Consider the following 17,928-nt stretch of genomic DNA (forward strand, 5'->3'; position numbering starts at 1 on the left):
CCATTCCCTCGAGTGACCTTGTGCTTAAAGGCAAGAGTAGATTCACTTTATGTGGCCATTTTCTTGGCATCTGCCTGACTGGATGTTGTGCTACAATGGGTCTCTGTAAAAGCAGTCAGATCACTGATTCTGATGTTATTAATCTGTATGATTTAGTTTCTTGCTTTACATACCTGAGTGTCCAGATCTTGGTTTTAGTTTGGAGGCTCTGCTAGCACAGTACAGTTTTTAACTGAAGTGCTCCCCAGAAAACTTTCAGACTGGGATAGAGTTCATAAATTCCTTGCCAGAAGATGTAGTGGTTTGGATAAATGAACTTGGGACAGGTTATCTTTACTTGTCTCCAGCTTCTTAAGAAACTGACATGTTTTAGTCTGGAAGCAAGGATCAACCAAGGGCACTAAAATGCAGCATTCACAGAAGTGGACTGTACAGTTTAGCATATCTCCAGAGAAACAGTTCTCCTGTGAAGTGTAAATGTGCTAGCTGCTCTTCAGGTGTTGTGGGATGTTACTGGTAAGGATGTGGAGGCACAGGCATGACATACAGTTCATGTAACATCTTGAGAAATTGTGCCAGTATGCTTAGGCCATACAAGAGCAGTAATAAAATTCTGCTGCCATTTTTACATCCCTTCCTTGAATACTTTCTGCCTCTCTTCAAAGTTGTTAATAATTTGGATTGTATATATCTGTGAAAAGGAAAGTTTTAGATGCCTTCAAGTCTATAAGGAGACACTGCATGGGAAGTTACACAGAAGGGAGCCAATGATGTGTAGGCTGTGCTAGATAAGTGAGGTGGGGTGGCCTTTTTAAAGGTGTTCTTGTGCTGTATAGCCAATCAGAGTACTAAACTAATAGTTCTCTTTCTGAATTGTAAGGGAAAATAACCTTTTTTTTGCCTTTTATTATTTTAATGAAAATCATAAGTCAAGCATATGAATGAAAATCATAGCAAGATAAACTAAACTGTTCGTAGTAAAGTATGTAATGGTTCTGATTGTGGTTTAAGTGTGTGAACTTATCCTTTAACTTCAATGAATCTTGGTGCATAATTATTTTTGTCTTCACTGTAAACTAATTATAGCAGCTATTTCCTTTAGCTTTACAATCTGCTTAAGTTTTTACTAAAATGCAGTGCTACAATAAGTGCCATAGTGTGTTAGCTGTTACAAAATTGGGATGCTTTCTTACACTATGTAGAAAGAGAAGGAAACTGCATTTTCTTGGGCCTATTTTGAGTTGTAGTCAGTAAATGGACTCTGTTCATGAGGAGAATGAAGTCTGTCACCATTGCTTTCTTATGGAGAAACAAGCTGAGCATAAAGACTCATTCATTTCTCTCATTCTTTGAAACATTGTGGTTTTGAGGCTGCATAACAGTCCTACTTTCCAGAACAGCTTTGAGAATGCTGGAGACTCTGTGTGGTTTCCAGATGGTTGCTGTTAGACTTTTGCTTTTTCTTGCTTTTTTTTTTTTTTTCTTTTTAAGGCAGGAGCTGTGCCTCCAGCAAGTGCTGTTCCTGCAGCAGGAGGTACTCCACCTGTCCCGCAGCCAGGAGCAGCATTTGGGATGGTGAGTCTCTTTTGCTAGAGCGCTCTCCTTCCCTCAGCCAGACCCTGCTGACTCGGTGTTGGTTTGCAGCCCCCAGCAGGTGCCGGGGTGCCCATGATGCCCCAGCAGCCGGTGATGTACGGGCAGCCGATGATGAGGCCCCCATTTGGAGCCACCGCTGGCCCTGGTGTACAGGTGAGTGTTCCTGCTACACAAACGTTTAATTGCTCTCCATGGCTCTAGAAAGTAGCTCGTGTGTGTGCATTATCTCAGTTCAACTCCAGCTCTGGGCCTGTAAATGAGATGTTGTCACGATCCACTTATAGTGGGGTGTCGTGATGGTTCGTTAGCCGATCCCAAAGTGCAAAAGACAAACACCAGGGGACTATCAGTTTAATCACAAAAAATGTACCTTTATTAGGGGCCAAAACAATAAATGCGATAGTGGGGTCAGAAAGGAAATAGAAGGATAGAGAGAGAGAAGGGGGGATGGGAATAGCTACCAACACAGGCGGAGTCCTCACTGGTCTGGACGATGGGGATCCGTCTTGTTGTGTTGGGGAGAGTCTCCAAAGTCCTACCTAACCCAGGGGTCCAGTTATAGTCCACAGAGGGAAAAGGGGGGAACAGGCAGAACAATAAGCGTCTATTGAAATTGCTATGGGGGGAACAGGTGTATCTACAGAAAATCATCCAGGCTGAACAAACACAATCAATAATAAGTCCATTGGAGTTACTGGAGAAGAACAGGTCAGGTCATCCTCCCCCCACCCCACTCTTTGTGGTAGGGGTCTCAGTCTCAGTCCTTGGGGAGAGGGTTTTTGATCTCCGTCTGTCATGGTGGTAGTGAGGCAGATGAGGGGTCTTCAGTGAGAGACCACCAGGGTCACCCCAACAGTTCATTCGGCTTAAGGGTGGAGAGTGAAGCAGGAATTGCAGCAGGCCGCTCCATGCTGGGTCCACACTGGGTCTTTGCCAAGTCCTTGCCAACTCCTTGCCAAGTTCTTGCCGGGCCTCATTGGGAACAGCCAACGTAGCAGTGCAGCGGCTGCACCTGCACTGTTGCCTTCTCCAAGCTGGAACTGCAGAGGGGGAAGGGAGTTCCTGCTCGTGGCAATTGACAGGCAAATGAGTGAGGGTCTTCAGACGGCCTCTTACAGATGTCATCAAGGATCAGCTGCCTCCTTGCAGCAAATCACAGGAACCACCTGGATTTTTTTTCAGTTGCCTTGTATGAGTCCAATGGAACAGGTTTGAAAAGTCTCCTACAGCTAACTACATCCAAGATCTGGTTTTGGAGGATATTTGAATAAAGCTCCAAGTGGAACTCTCAGGCACTGCTATTCTGTTCACAGCCTACCAAAATTTACTACAGCTACACTCAGCAGGTGGTGCAGCATAAGCTGTAACACCTGTCCCAGGCTATTACTTCAAATAGAGTGTGGTTTGTAATAACACTAAAAAGAAAAAGCCTTTCCAGAGGAGATGCAGGAAATTATTTAGCTGTAGTATTTTTCTCTTTGTGAGTTAGAAGTCTTTCTTGCCTTTCAAGTAAGGAAGAGATGGAAGTTGATGTTGCAGCTGTAAAATCTCACTGGCAACCCTGGAAACCAGGCTACCCTTGCAAGTGCTAAGTAATCAACATATAGCAAACCACACTTTTTTATGTAGGGAACTATATTCCCAATGAAGCTTGTCAAGGTTTTCTGTGTAAAAATAGAAAGAACTTGAAAGTTCTCTAAGAATATACTTAGTCTTGGTTTTCCTCCTACTTTAAGCTATCTCTGCACTTACCAAGAATATTATGATGAGACACAGATTTTTTTTTTTTCCTGAAAGAGTGGTCATCAAGGTGCTGGGGCTACATATAAAATACCTCTTGTGCCCTGAGTTGAAGTAGGAATGGGGAGGAGTAATGACAGAGTGGGAGAATCATTTGACCACTATAGTCAGAAGTTTTGCATGGAACTTCAAAACTGATGTTTTCTATGGAATTATGATTTTTGTACCTATCAAAGGAGGAACATAATATGATCTAGTCATATTTACAGTTTGCTTTGGACTCTTATTTACATTACCAGTGTCAAATAATTTGTACTTAACTGATGGTAACAGGGATTTTCAGTCGTACCCTGCAGGATGCACTCTGCTTGCTCTGAACCTCGGTTTTTAACATCTAACAATTGTCTCTCCTGTCTGGGTTGAAGATTCTAACACCATTCTGATTAACAGGGAGGGAGTGATCTCAAGCTGTGCTAATTAGGATCTGCAGTGTCTACAGCCCTATCCACTAAACCTGCCAAGCATTTTTAACCCTGTAGTACAATGCTTGAGCAAAATGGCTGGACTTGCAGACAAATGAGAACTTTTTATGCTTGCAATGTGCTTGTGTGCCTATCTAATGCTTGTGTATTCTTGTCTGCTTTGTTTTTTTCCTGCCTTCCTGGCTGGTGTCTGTCAGCTTTCTCCAAGCCCAACTCCTGCTACTCAGAGCCCCAAGAAACCTCCAACAAAGGACCCATTAGCGGATCTTAACATCAAGGATTTCTTGTAAACGATAAGGTATTCTGTGGCTGCCTCCTTGAGCATGTCACACTGTGGTACATGTCTAGCACACAGATGTTGTTTAGGTTGAATATGACAGATAAAATCACAGCTGCAGCGCTAGAAACATGCACTGTAAAAAAAAAAAAAAAAACAAAAAAAAAAAACAAATTCTCTGTCCACACTCTTAACTTTAGCCTGGAATCCTGATTCACAGATAACTTTTTCTGACAGTTGCTTTTTGTAAAGAAAAAAGTATTTTCAATGCATAGCTTCCATTTTTTCCTTGTTTCCATTTAGTCCAAGCATTCATGTTTGGGTATTTTCTTGAAGATATTACTGAAACACATAGAATGATAGCAGAGTACAAATCCTGGGATGAGGGGAAATGGTGCCGAAGAGGCTTCTTCCAGTCTTGTGGGTATTGAAACAGATTTGGTTTCATAGGTATGAAGGTGTCAAAAGGAGAAAAACTTATATATTCTTGTCATCAAGGGAAAGTTGTTTGCAGCTTTTTACTGCTGCCAGCTAATGTTCTACCCTGCCATACAATTTTTCAAGGCACTGCTTTTCTGAATGCTAAAGCCATGACATCCTGAGCAGTGCCATGTAGAGCAACAATGGGGAAGAACAGAGGAGTAAATGGAGGATAAGAAAAGAAAACACTACTGCATAATGGAAGGAAATAAAGGCCAAAACATAATTTTGATGGTTCTGGAGGGCTAAGTAGGAATATAAAATTGAATTAAATGCTTAAGCAAATTAAAAAATAATAATGCAGAAATAAGGTATGCATTTTATAACTAAGACTAGAATAATGTGTCTAGAATAAGGTGAGGAGAGGACAATCATTATATAGCTTTAAAGCCTTCTTCATGAGTCACTTTTCTCCCTTCCTAGAGCTTAATTCTAAAATTTGTTCTGAGCCCACTCTGCATTGGAGCTGGCAGAAGTGATTCAGGCTGCTCTTAGCAGGCATCTCCCAGTCCTACTTCACCCTTCTCCAAATTCCAGCCCCAGAGAGGTGTACCTGGCACTTGGCAGAGACAGCCAGGAATGGAGGGAGATACACCACTGCTGGGAATCACTGCTTTCAACTTGTATTTGTAATAGAGAGATTCATAACTGGCTCTGGGAAGACTGATACTTCACTAGAATCTGATGGTAAATCCTTTGAGGTGTGAAGAGATGAGCAGATTTTGTGCTCTTAGTAGAACATGCTTTACTAACTCGTTATATCGGTTTTCATCTAATACTTTTCTATATTCACAGCTGCGTTTTTTCTGACTGGATGCTAAAAACGTGAGTTTGGAGACTACAAATGGATGCTCAGAGTTTCTCAGTGAGCCACCAGTACCAAACCCAGTGCTTACTCAGACTTTCTCTTCCTCCTGAAACGTGTAGCACAGCTGTGAAAGTGAACATTAGGAATGTGTACTACCTTAGCTGTTATCCCTACTCTCTCGAAATTTGTGTACTTGGGTTATTTGTGTTTTACAATTTAAACAATGGATGTATGTTTCTGATGCCTTCTAGTGCTTTTCTGAACCTATCCCACAGGGGCAGATTATGCAGCTGTTGTTTGGTGAGCCATTTGGAGCAATGTCTGTGGTTTTTGAAGGTTTCAATGTATATAACTTTTTGAGGACACCCAAAGTTTCCCTAGGACTCAATTTCTCCTTTATCTGTTACAAAACATAGTGTGATAATAACAAATAGTAAAGAAAATATTTACAAAATTGTGCAGAATACTCTTTTTTTTTTCCAGTCACAGGAATCTCAATTGTCGTGAAAAAAATGTTTTATTTTTGTGGCACTGTATATGTTAAAATAATTTAATATAAAGGAAAACTTCCATAACAAATACTTTTTCAATGATTTACCAAGAATCAAAAATCATATCTAAAGGAATACCATATTTATTGCTGTTTTTATTTTTAAATCTATTTTAGTTGTTTAAGTTTCTGCATTTATAATTGGCCTATTTATCAGTTCTTACTAAATGCACTGAAAATAAGTAAAGGGTCAGTTTCTCTCCATGTAGTTGGGAAAAAACAACCATAGTTGTGCTGGCAGTAAGGGATTTCAAATACGAGAGCACTTTTTGGTATATCTGTAGTCAAAACATTACAAGTGATGTTCCTCATCTCTGTTCAGTTCTTCCGTACATCTCTTAATTTAGTGCTTACCTGTGTATGCCTTAGGATAGTGTTTTCTCATTGCCCCGAATGCGCTGTGAGTAGCTTTTGTACTATTGGTGATTAGATTTAATTCTGATCCAGAGATCCATGCCCTTTACTGTACATACTGTGTTTCTTTAATTTTTATTTGTTCTCATACTGTTTCTGCTGATGGCTTGGTGTAAGATCTTGACTCTTCAATGAGGTCACTGTTGATCAGTGTTACAAGTGGCTTGGCAGTTCTCTGTAAAAGCATATTGGGTTGGAAAGATATTCACCTAAAATCTTTCAAATGAACTATTTAATCAATGTATGGTACCATTAAAAGTGGTTGTATCTGAATTTGCTGTGGGGATAACATACACTGTAATGGGAAAGTTCTATAAAAAGTTAATTTCAAAATGGCTTTTCTTTGTATTTCAGTTTAAAAAAATCCCAAACGAAAAAAAAACCCAAAAAACAAAAAAACCCCAGTGCATGTGTGCCCTCTGAGATGCAATAAACACCTTGATCAAAGTAAATATCTTGTTGCCAGTTTCATACTCATTAAGATGTGGAGCACAATAATATACTTTGAGAGGGGAAAAATGTGTTTAGATCCTGATACTGATTGATGAGTCTGCTGCATATGGGAATGATTTTTATAGAATCATAGAATCATTTTGATTGGAAAAGACATCTAAAATCATAGAGTCCAACTGTTAACATAACACTGCCACCTCTATGCCCATCCATGTCCCTAAGTGCCACATTGACAGCTTTCTGCGCTCATTGCACCAATTTTGCAGCCAATTAATTACCAAGTGTGTGCTAGAGGACTTTTTTTTATAGTTTCTTTTATGTATCTGAATAACCCCATCAGTAATTTCAGCTTGCTGCCATTCCCAGCTGTTTTCAGCTGTGCCCAGTGTATGGCAACCATGGGCAGGAGCCAGCCCCCTGAGCCTCCTGGGCACAGGGACTCCCTCAGGACCATAAAAGCCTTCCTTGGAAGGGTGCTGGGTGTAAGGGTGGGTGGGGGGGCAGGTCTGCACTTGGGGGACCCCAGAACCCTCATGTCACAGTGCCACCACCTGGCACTGCAGCATTCACAGTGCCCCAGGGCAGGATAAAGGGGGCATCAATTATGTATCTCAGCCTTATGATGAGCTCAGTTGCATCCCAATTTTCTGGATTAAAAATATGTAAGGCTCAGCAAATTGCTGTGTTTTCTCACTGTTTGAGCATGAAGACCTGGACACGGTGAGTAAATGTACCCCCAGAAAGGTTCACCATGTTTTTTCCCATCCTGCTTGTGTGCTGTGTCTTGCCAAATGCAGGGAATGCTTGACTTCTTACCGCTGTGTTGTGCATGTCTTCTCAAAGTGAGGACAGCATTTGCATAGGAGAATCATAACCAAACAAGTAAATATATTTAGACCAGTTCATTCGTATCTTACTCAAATTGAGATGAAGAGCTACTACTCACTGAATTGCAAATGAATGTTTACAACATCACATGTTTCAAGGGACCAGGGTGAGGGTTTTCTCCTTGCCAGGTACATGCCCCTACCACAGAATAATTGACTTTCTGCATTAGCTTCATCCATGTCCACAGCCCTTGGTACTGGTTTTGGTTAGTTTTCTGTACATGTCATGGCCAGCAGCTGTGTGTGTGTGATTTCTTATCCTCTGAGCAAATAGAAGCCTGGACAAAAAGGAAGCTGAGGGGAAAAGCATCCAGAAGTTTGTTCACTGTGGGAAGTAAAACCAGTGTATTTTGGAATGCTGACTCGGGCTAAACAAATTACTTGCTCTCCCTAGCACAAAGGAATTATAAAATCTGGCTTGCAAGGGAACCACATGGTTGTCTCCTGGCCTGTAGACAAGAACATGTTCTTGTTATCATCTGAGTTTCATCATCCAGGCATGAACGTGTCTGTGTCCTGCTATGACTAACCACTTTTCAATACAAGCTGTAGGGAAGAGTGGGTGGAAAGAAGTGCTCCCATCTGTAGAAAGAAGAAACTATCTCCTTCCCCTGCAATTTTCATGAGGGGAGGACAGATTTCAGACAGCTGATATGTCCCTTGTCCAAGTTCTTGCTGACCTGTGTGCTGACTTCTTTAAAAGCTGGCACCTCTGACCACATGAGGCTTTTGTAGCTCCCCCTTAAGCTGTGAGTGCCTTAAGGAGTGGTGAACACCTGGAGAACCTGAATTCATCCTACTGCAGAGGTTTGAAAAAAATCCAACTCATTCTGCAGAATGGACTCAATTTTTTTGAATGTTTAGAGTTAGCATTTCCTCCTAGTCCACTTCTTTGTTCATTTGTTCATTCATTTTCAATGGCTTAATTTGAAAATTTTAGCTGTAAATGTACTGTATCTTGAGTTGATGGCTTCTAGATTGATGCTGGTGTTTCCACAGATGAAAGCTTGGATGGTGAGAACTAAACCTCTGAGTTGTCTTCTGAGATCCTGGGGACCACCTTAGCCTTTCAGGCTGGTTGTGCAGTCAGACTGATGCCTGAACTTCCATTCTTAAGATTTAGTAAGGCAGCTGCAAAGGCTAGCAACTTGATCTAAAAACAAGCAGGAAAGTCAAGAGCAAAAGCTGTTCTGGGGTGGGGGCAAAAGAGAGGGAAGGGAAGGAAGGAAGAAAGGAAGATTTTCTTCTGATTTGTTTTTTGGGGTCAGATAGTATCTAGTTCATGAAATATCTGCTGGCCACAGATGACATTGTTTTGTCTTTGTGACATGAACATTTGCTCCTGCCCCTCCTTCCCCATCTCTCATCACAGAATAAGAGCTGCATGTTCAGATAACTTTCTCTGCATGGGGAAGGAAAAACATCCCAATAATTCTTAATGCCTAGAAAAGCCAAGTGAAACTTGTGGTAGGAGTAGTGGCAGTGACATGAAGATAATACACTGAGTTAGTGATTCAGACCTTCCAGGACCTGAAATATATCAGGAGTTTTATTAAAATAGAAAATCTTTTTTCCATGTGTTATGTGCTGCTAGTGCTGTGAGCAGTGTGGGAAGTGGCAGACACTGAGTGGTAATGAGGGGTTGAAATAAGAATTTTAGAGATGGGACTACAGAAGGAGAGAGGCTATACATACTTTAAAGCAGACAGCACTGCTATTTTTTCTGCTCCAGATCTTGGCTCCTAAAGCTTCACCACCTCTTTCCTTTCCCTTAATTAAATTCTGCAAGTGATATGGGCAGCAGACGTCTGATGCTTGCTTCATTGCCCGTGACATCTCTTCATGCAATTAAAGGTATAAGAATAGTAGCCTTTGGGAGTTAGCAAAGGCAGTAGACCAGAAACAGAAAAGGAAACAAGTGAAGAAATGTGTGTCTGGGTGTGCCATCCACTGCAGGAGGACTGAAGAGGGCAAACCTGTTCTCTGATGGTGTTGCAGAACCTGTGGAAGGGTTGGTGAATGCCCACTCTGCACAGCACTGTAAAGCACCTGCATTAAAATGCTCATGGTGGAACATGGCCAAGTTTGAGCCATATTTTCAAAATATACTTTATTATGATGGAAGAGATTTCTCCATTTACCTCAATATCCTAAAATTCTAAAGTAGCCATCTTTTTAAGAGATCCTGCAGGTCCTGTCAAAGCACTATCCCACTCTGTTGGAAGCAGAGATTTCATACCACTAAGTGCACCAAGGAGGGCACATCCTGCACAATCTGAGCCAGATTAACTTTCAGAGTTAAACTGGTAGTTGGAGAAAGATTAGTTGTTTTCTGGGAAAGTGCAGGGACTGGTGGGATCCCAAGAACATCACCTTTCCATAGTCCTTGTCTGCACTTTTGCCTTTCCAAGTTTGGAAAGAGACTGCAGGAGAGGGGATAGTATTGCATTAAGGAGAGGAAGGACAAGATGGATACACTAGGGAATGGTGTGGGGGATAAATAGTGTGGGTTTGCTCTTGGGGCTGCAGGCTGTCTGTAATTAAAGAAGGGGGTAGGCACTGGAACATTGTGGGTATTAAATGTCAGCAAAAAGATTTTGTGTACAAGAACAATTTACAGCCTCAAGCAGACACCAAGCTTTAAAAGACACCTTTCATACTCTGAGTGTCAGCATATAAATAAAAGAGATTTTTTTAAATGCTACTGAGATACAAGCATAGGACAAGCTAAATTCTGAAGTTAATTTTAAGATTATGCCTTATGTGTCTACGATGTGTCTGTAATTACACCCTGTCAGTCTGAGTTGATCAATCAAGAGAGTTTTTAGTGATTGTTCCTTTGTGCAGTAATCCCACACTTTCTCCAGCCAACTAAAAGAGTAGGATTGAATTTGTTTTGAAAAACATCAAGACAGAAAATAGATCACTTCTCTTTCCAAACATGGAAAAATAAAGTTTTTAACAAAGGAAGAAGGGGCGGGGGAGGAAGTAACACTAAGACCAGTATACTGCATAAATAAAATTGTTTAACTATACAAATTCTGGCATAGGAATAGAGCATTTTTGAATCTGCCTTTGCACAAAAGTTCACAGCCACTATGAGATTTTGGTTTAGGATCTGTTTCTGCGGACATGCCTTTGGGAGATAGAGCAACCCTTTGTGCTTGAAAAAGAGGTTTCCAGCAGTGTATTGAAATTCCCCCTTCCCAGCTCACCTCCATCCCATCGTGACACACATGTCTATCATCCCTGCTGCTCAGGGGTGAGCAGACACACTGAGCTTTTCTGAGTGTCTTGTGGGACATGAGCCATCCTGATTTTTAATATAAAAGATTTATAAATATATCTATATTTAAATATCTAAATATATAAATATTTATTTAAATACACAAATAAATATATATAGTTAAATACATTTACGATTGCAGGTAGCTGGTGACTTTTCCTTGCTGCCTGGGTCCCAAGTATTGTCATTCTCTTTGTGAAAGTTTGCAACAACACGCCTGAATTACTTTCCCATCACTCTCATTTCAGAAGTGGTCTTGATGGAAATCCAGCTGCTTGCCTCTTTTTGTTTTCTTCAAGATTTGACTGTATAGAATTTGCCTAAAGAACCTCTGGCTCCAAGGCAAATTGTACTGGAAATGTACTTCTCTCTCAAAACATTTGACTGGCTGTGATTCCTGTAGGATGGCTGAAATGTTTTACTCTCTAAGGCATGATCGAGGCCCGGAAAGGGAGAGAGGCAAGGTAGAATTCAACACACTGAACCTAATTTTGAATTTACATAAAAGTTCCATCAATTTGAGTTGTATACACATTACCCAGCAGTGCATCTGGGCTTGTGCATGGACAGTTTTAAGCATCTTCCTAAACTAATGTGAAATTAAATTAGGCTATTTATTTGCATTTTTTTATCTTTTTAACTTTATATTTTAAAATCCAAAATATGCAGATGAAAACACCTTGTTACCATAATCCTTGTACAGACAAGAGAGTTGATTCCCATTGATTAACAGAGACCATACAAAAAATACTGTTTTTTTTCAAAATAACATAAAAAGATTACATAGTGACAGTTAACAGATTTTTCTATTTAAAAGCTCAAATAGTTTTTAGAATTGCAACTAGCAATTGTAAAATTAACGTGTGTGTATAATTCTCTAATGCTCTGCACACTCTTTAGTCTGACATACCAAGAAAATCTATTTCTCATGAGCAGCTCTTTAAACATGTTGCTGGAGGACAGGTAATAGTTGTACCCATGTATATTTAAGCCTACCTGGTTTCTCCAGTATTTTCAGTATCTCAAAAAAAGTGCACCTTGTGGTTCCTAAGTGAAGAGTTTTTTTCTGGAGGTTTTAAAACATAACCTGACAGATTACATTCTTGATGATTACTAAGACGTAATATTAGGTCTTGATAGATATGTCTTGCACATATACATTCAGTGAAGAAAAATGTAGTTTTTGGGAGGGTTACACTGTTCTGTCCACCCAAAATATAGTGTTTTGTATCTAGGATTGATTTCTCTGCAATTTTAGAATCCTGAAAATTATTTATTGTAATAAAGTGGCTTATGTATCTGTTAAAATATTTTCTTTCTTTAGACATTTGGGTTCATGACTGATCATCAAGATTGACTCTAATCCTACTATGTCATTTACCCTGGCTTGTGGAATTTTCAGACAGCTTCTTTTTTTTTTCCCCAAACAGATGTTGAAGGCTGGATCTGGGTGGTTTGTGCTTTTAACAGCTTTTAGAAATACTCCCAAGAATTTGCAAACATATCACTAACAACCTCCATGTCTCTTTAGATGAGAAGTGTGTACTGAGAAATGGGCAAATCATCTACATTCCATTCAATTGCATATTTTAGAGAAACAGAGAACTGCAAAAGAATTGCAAGCCCTGGGAGCAGTAACACCTAAGCCAGGCTGTATCCCATGAACTGCTTCTGTCACTAGCGAGGAAAATCATCTCAAACCAGCAATGCTGTCTTTGCTGTACATTCACCCCTTTGAGGCTAACGTAAAAATTGTCCTAACTTACCTTTTAACCAGTTTAATTTTAGTAACCACTGCAGTATTGCAAGTGGTTGCTCTGAAAAGCTTAAAATTAAGTAGCTGGTCTCATGTATGGATTACAACCCAATTCAGCAGAATTTTCATGCAGAGCCTGCCATGATGTTCTTCTGTCATGTAATAACCTTTAAAATAGCTGGCAGGCTTTAAGAATATTTTTTTTCTAGTAGCAGAGTTCAGCATGCCAGCAATACTTTTCCATTCAAAACTGAGCCTACAGTGGCTGAAAACTTGAACTGGTAAATCCAGTATTTTGATAGATCTGTCAGAGATGGAGAAGACATGCAAATGAAATAATTTTTCCCTAGCCAAACTAAAGAGCTAAGCTGATCCAATCTATGCTTTCCTGGGACAGACTCTGGTATGAAATAAAATATTTTTCTCTTATCCAAAGCATTTTATTGCCAATATAAAATATCAGTATAACTATGCATACTGTTCCATTTAAAATTTGGCTTTCTGCTACAGATAAACAAGACCAACACAGCTTTCTGCATTCCACTGCAAAGGTTATGCTGTCAGAGCACATAAAGTTTCCACTTTAAGACTTCTAGGCAGGGTGATAAGATAGAAATCACATTTATCTACTCTAGTTTCCTGCTCTAAAACCAAAACTGGGTAATACAAAACAGGTTTTCTAGAAGACTTCCATAATTCCACAGCCTTTCCAAACACCACCAAAGAATATCATCACCTTCACCCTGAAAGAGTTACTGGATTTTTTTTACTGTATTGCCTGACCATTCCTTGCTGCAGGTTGAACTGTTATTTCTTCTGTCCACAGGGAGACCCTCTTTGTTCTTTGCAGTAGGAGTGATGGTATTTGGACAGTTACCATGGTCATGCTTTTGGCTTATGCCCTTTGTCTTCAAACTTTCCTTGCCAATCAAGTTTTCTGGATATTAATCTTGATGTTCTCTGCACTCTGCTCAACTGTGGCACCTGTGCCTTCCCCAGCAGAATTGCACTGTTGGGCAGCCTATGCTCCTCTGTGCTCTTAGAGACCTTCCTGAAGAACTGTAGCTCAAGAAATTGCTCTTCAGGATACATTGATTCATAGTGTGTAGCCATTTTTTGAAAAAAGAAAAAAATAATAAAAAGAGAAAAAAAAGAACAGAAATAAAAATTCTAAAAGGAAGTAATTTTTAAAAGCTTTAAAAGGGAGAAATTTGATTGTTTAGATAATATATGCTCAGTATATATATATTATATAATATATGCTCTGTATAGAGCATTAACGTTGGACTCTGTGACATTAATAAGACTCAGCACACTGCTATATTTTTATAAAATAAGAAATTTGGGAAGGAAGAGGGAAGCTGTGGGCTGAATGTCTCTCCACATCCTGCTTTTCATGTGAATGTATTCCTTTGAGCATCAGGAACTGTCCTGGGAGAATTCAGCATGCTGCAATGATGGCAGAGGGGCTCTGGAGGAGATGGGACTATCCATCTTCCTCAGACCCTCAAATGCAGGATCCTCAACCTCTGTTTCTCCTTCATATGCCTTGCTCATGCACCTGGCAGGAGAGACAGAAGCAAAAAGCAGCTGCACGTCTCTGGAGGATATGGGAGAGGTGAGGGAAGAGACAGGACACAGCATGTTTAGATGACTCTCAGATAAGGATGGTGGTAGCATTAACAGGTTGAGAGCACAGTTTTCTTTTCCTTGCTAGTTGCATTTATTCATGGCACATGTATGTGACACAGGTAGCAAGGGAAAGAATCCTGTGCAAGGAAAAGAACCATCCTCTCCAAAACCCAAGCTATTTCAAACTACCACAGCTGTGAATATGGAAGAGACAATAGTGAAAGGCAGGGCACAGGTCTAAACTGCTCAGCTGTCATGGAAAGTTTTGTGGGTATTAATGGCCGTAATATCTGGACTGTTTTTTGTTTGCTTGTTTTCCAAAAACCAGTCTCATGAGTACGTTGATCATCATCACCATCCCTACTGCCTTTAGGTTGTCCCAGGGCATGTAACACTATCTGCTTAAATCCTAATACTGTAATTGGTGGAGCTGCCTAAAAAGCCTTCTGCTAAAAGATGACATTGGCATATTACTAAAATAAAAAGAAAACAAAACAAAGCAAAACATTTTTTTTCCATGCACATAGTCAATAAGTAGTAGAAAAAAAGACATCCTGTAAAATCTTCTTAATAATGGCTGTTATTTTATTTTATTTTGTTTTGTTTTGTTTTATTTTATTTTAGTAATTATCTGCTGCACAGGTAGCTTTGTTTCCAACCAGTCTTGTCCCATCAGTCAGTCTGAACTCTATCTTTATCATGTTTCTACCAGGAGCTGGTTCCACAGTAATGTTGCCAGACAAGCCTAAAAATTTACAAAAATTTTGCTTTCAAATTAGGAAGAGGGACCCGGCTTCTAGATCCAGAAATGTGACTTCTGATGTGTCTAAAAATACTTACTTGGAAGAGTAATCTTAGCCAAATTAAAAAAAGAAAATGACGTTGTGGCCTTGAAAAGTAGGTGGCTGCACCCCTCTGTCCCAGGACTGTGTAATTTTGGCTCTGCATGTGGGCTCTGACAGCTGTGGCAAGAGATGAGCATGAGGGGCAGCATGGGTTTGGCAATCAGGCTGTGCTTACAGCCCTGGCTCCTCCTTGAGTATTAAAGGAAGGGCTGCAATAGGGATATAATGAAGCATGGCATTTCCTGAGTTCTTTCCAATACTTACAGTGCTTTTCATTTGTGCTGTTTTGTTGCGCTGGGGAGAAGGGGAGGGAAGGCAGGTTCATTGTACGTACTGGAGTTTGGAGATTCTGCCCTTTCTGTAGAGTTGTGATGTTCTCTTTCATAAATGGTGCGTAAAGAAATGCCACAAGACCTTTCTGAAACATCTCTAACTGCTCTCTTCTGTGCCTTGTCCTTGGATTAGCCCTAGAAGGTTGTGCTGCTGCAACAAGACATTGCCTTAGCAGTGGGCTCAAAAACTGGTGTAATAAACCTCACCCACAGCCAGCTACCAACCAAGTTTCTGCCAGATCTCTGCAGGTGTTGAGCAGATGTGGATCCCACACAGGCACATTTCCCTGTCAGGGATCGATTGCTTTTTATTTGAAACTGTCATTACAGCGAATCTTGTGATAGGAGCCATTTGCAGCCCAGGTAGTATAACTTGATTAATAGGATCAAATAATTGCTATTTTTGCAGTCATTTAAACCAGTGAAATTAAATCAGTTTCCCCTGGAGAGCAGGATGTGCCTAGGCAATAAAACCCTGTGCTTGCTGCTGGGGTCCAGAGCCAGTGGCTTCTCCCTCCATCAGCATCTGTGGCAGGAGGAGCTGTCAGGGCTTCCCAGAGTTGTTTTGTAAGGATGTCACAAGATTGTTCCTTCAGCTGGCAGTCTGTGTTTATGTTGACTCAAAGCTTACAAAAGCATTTCCCAGGGCTAGCTCCAGATCTGATGTGTTGTCTTAGAGCTATGAACACTAGTTTGCTTTCAGTGATTTTGCCTTTCATTCTCTGTTTGCAGCTGTTATCTTAATAGCAACTTAAAGTGGCTTCTCTTAAACAGTAATCCAAGCTCCTTGTTATACAGCCATGCTTGGGCATTATTTAATTAAATGAGGTGAAAATCCAAAATGAGCACAGTTAAAAAACATTTAAAGTGGAATTCTCACTCACTTAGAATCCAAGATAGGCAGGAAAGAAAGAAAGAAATGAAGTAGGAAACATATGAAATAATGAAATACAATTACTGGCAGCTTTTTTGGGGGGTTTTAAAGCTTGTGGACACTGTTTTCACACAGTTGCCTGATTTTATCTAGCATGAACTGCTAAGGAAAAATCAGTTTCAAGATGTGAAGGACTCGAGCACATCAATTGAATGAGCAGCATTATTGGATCACAGATCACTGTTGTACCAGGTTAATTGGCAAGCAAGGAAGTAAATTGAGTAGTAAATTGAACACTGACAAAGCTACTTTCCCTTTTGAGTATTGGCTTCCTTTTCATTTCTTTCAGAAAAAAAGAAATTTACAGGTCACAAATGGCTAGTGTATAATGTTCTACAACAAGTAAATATAGATACACTATGCGATGGGTCAAATTTCCCTTCAAGACTAAGCATTATAAATGAGAGGAGAATATCAGAATATCAGAATATTTGTTTACAGAGCTTACTGTTTCAACTCACTAAAAATGTCATCATACATCCTCCGTGTGGATGCAAATGTATAAAACCTAAAATGTTAGTGGCCAAACCCTTGGAAGTCTCTGTTCACATCCACTGTTTATGAAGGCTGGGTCAGAGCTCAAACTCACAACAAGCAGCGAGAGTTTGGTAGCACAGGTGGCAACAGGTCCCTGTTGCCATGGGGTGGTGGTGGGATAGACAACCAGCAGGTGGATTTTCTTTCACCATGTAACTCACCACAGCTCTGGATTGCATCAATGTCCTGCACAGACAGCCATGGCAGAAAAACCCATAAACCACGTGTAGCTATAAAGCCTCCATTGCCTTTATGCATAAACTTTTTTCCCAAATATCCCATTGGTGCTTTCCTTAGAGGAGGCTTTTGACCGCTCTTTGTACTACTAGCAATTCCCTTTGGGGTAATTTAGAATTCTTTCTTAGTGTGTGTGTTTTGGAGAGGGGAAGCCCCTGCCGGTGTTCAAGGCCATGTTGTATCCCCACTACCACTGGTTCATTTCTGTACAGAGCCAAAAATATTTAACTGATGAATCATCAAGAAAACACAAAGGAATTGTAAATACAAAAACTAGTGTTGCCCTTGAAAGTAGGAAAAAATAGAAATCACATTTTGTCCCATTCAGTAAGGCACTGAGTTTTTCGCTACTGCTCATGGGGCTTAACCTTTGCCTTCTCTTGTCCTCTTCTTCTCCCTGCTTCAAAATGTCCACAGAGAGATACAGCCAGAAAGGCTCCGCTGCTGTGTGCTGCCTCCTGGCTGCTTTCATCCTTGATAAAGCAAAGCTTTAAACAGCATTTTATCCATAAATTTGGAAGTTAAACTGGAGGAGAGGGGTGGGAGAATGCTGCAACTGCAGCCAAAGGGCGGCTGAGTAATTTGCCTGAAAACCAGCCCAATATTGTTTCATCCAAAGTTTTCAAACTCTTTCACAAGAAAAAGAATTAGAGCCATAGCAACTGCAAAAAGTGTGGTGTGT

General features: G+C 40.3%; 1 protein-coding gene across 1 annotated transcript in view; it reads left to right on the plus strand.

Annotated features, from left to right (window-relative positions):
• SNAP91 (synaptosome associated protein 91) overlaps positions 1-6,799 on the plus strand; it is a 63,923-nt gene extending 57,124 nt beyond the window's left edge. The window contains exons 27-30 of the mRNA XM_021546040.2: positions 1,492-1,575; positions 1,645-1,749; positions 4,016-4,116; positions 5,371-6,799. Of these exons, the coding sequence (XP_021401715.2) occupies positions 1,492-1,575; positions 1,645-1,749; positions 4,016-4,108 (282 nt within the window). The 3' untranslated portion in view covers positions 4,109-4,116; positions 5,371-6,799. The remainder of the gene's footprint in view (positions 1-1,491; positions 1,576-1,644; positions 1,750-4,015; positions 4,117-5,370) is intronic.
• The last annotated feature ends 11,129 nt before the right edge of the window (positions 6,800-17,928 follow it).

Source organism: Lonchura striata, chromosome 3, assembly GCF_046129695.1.
Source record: "Lonchura striata isolate bLonStr1 chromosome 3, bLonStr1.mat, whole genome shotgun sequence".
Lineage (NCBI taxonomy): Eukaryota > Metazoa > Chordata > Aves > Passeriformes > Estrildidae > Lonchura > Lonchura striata.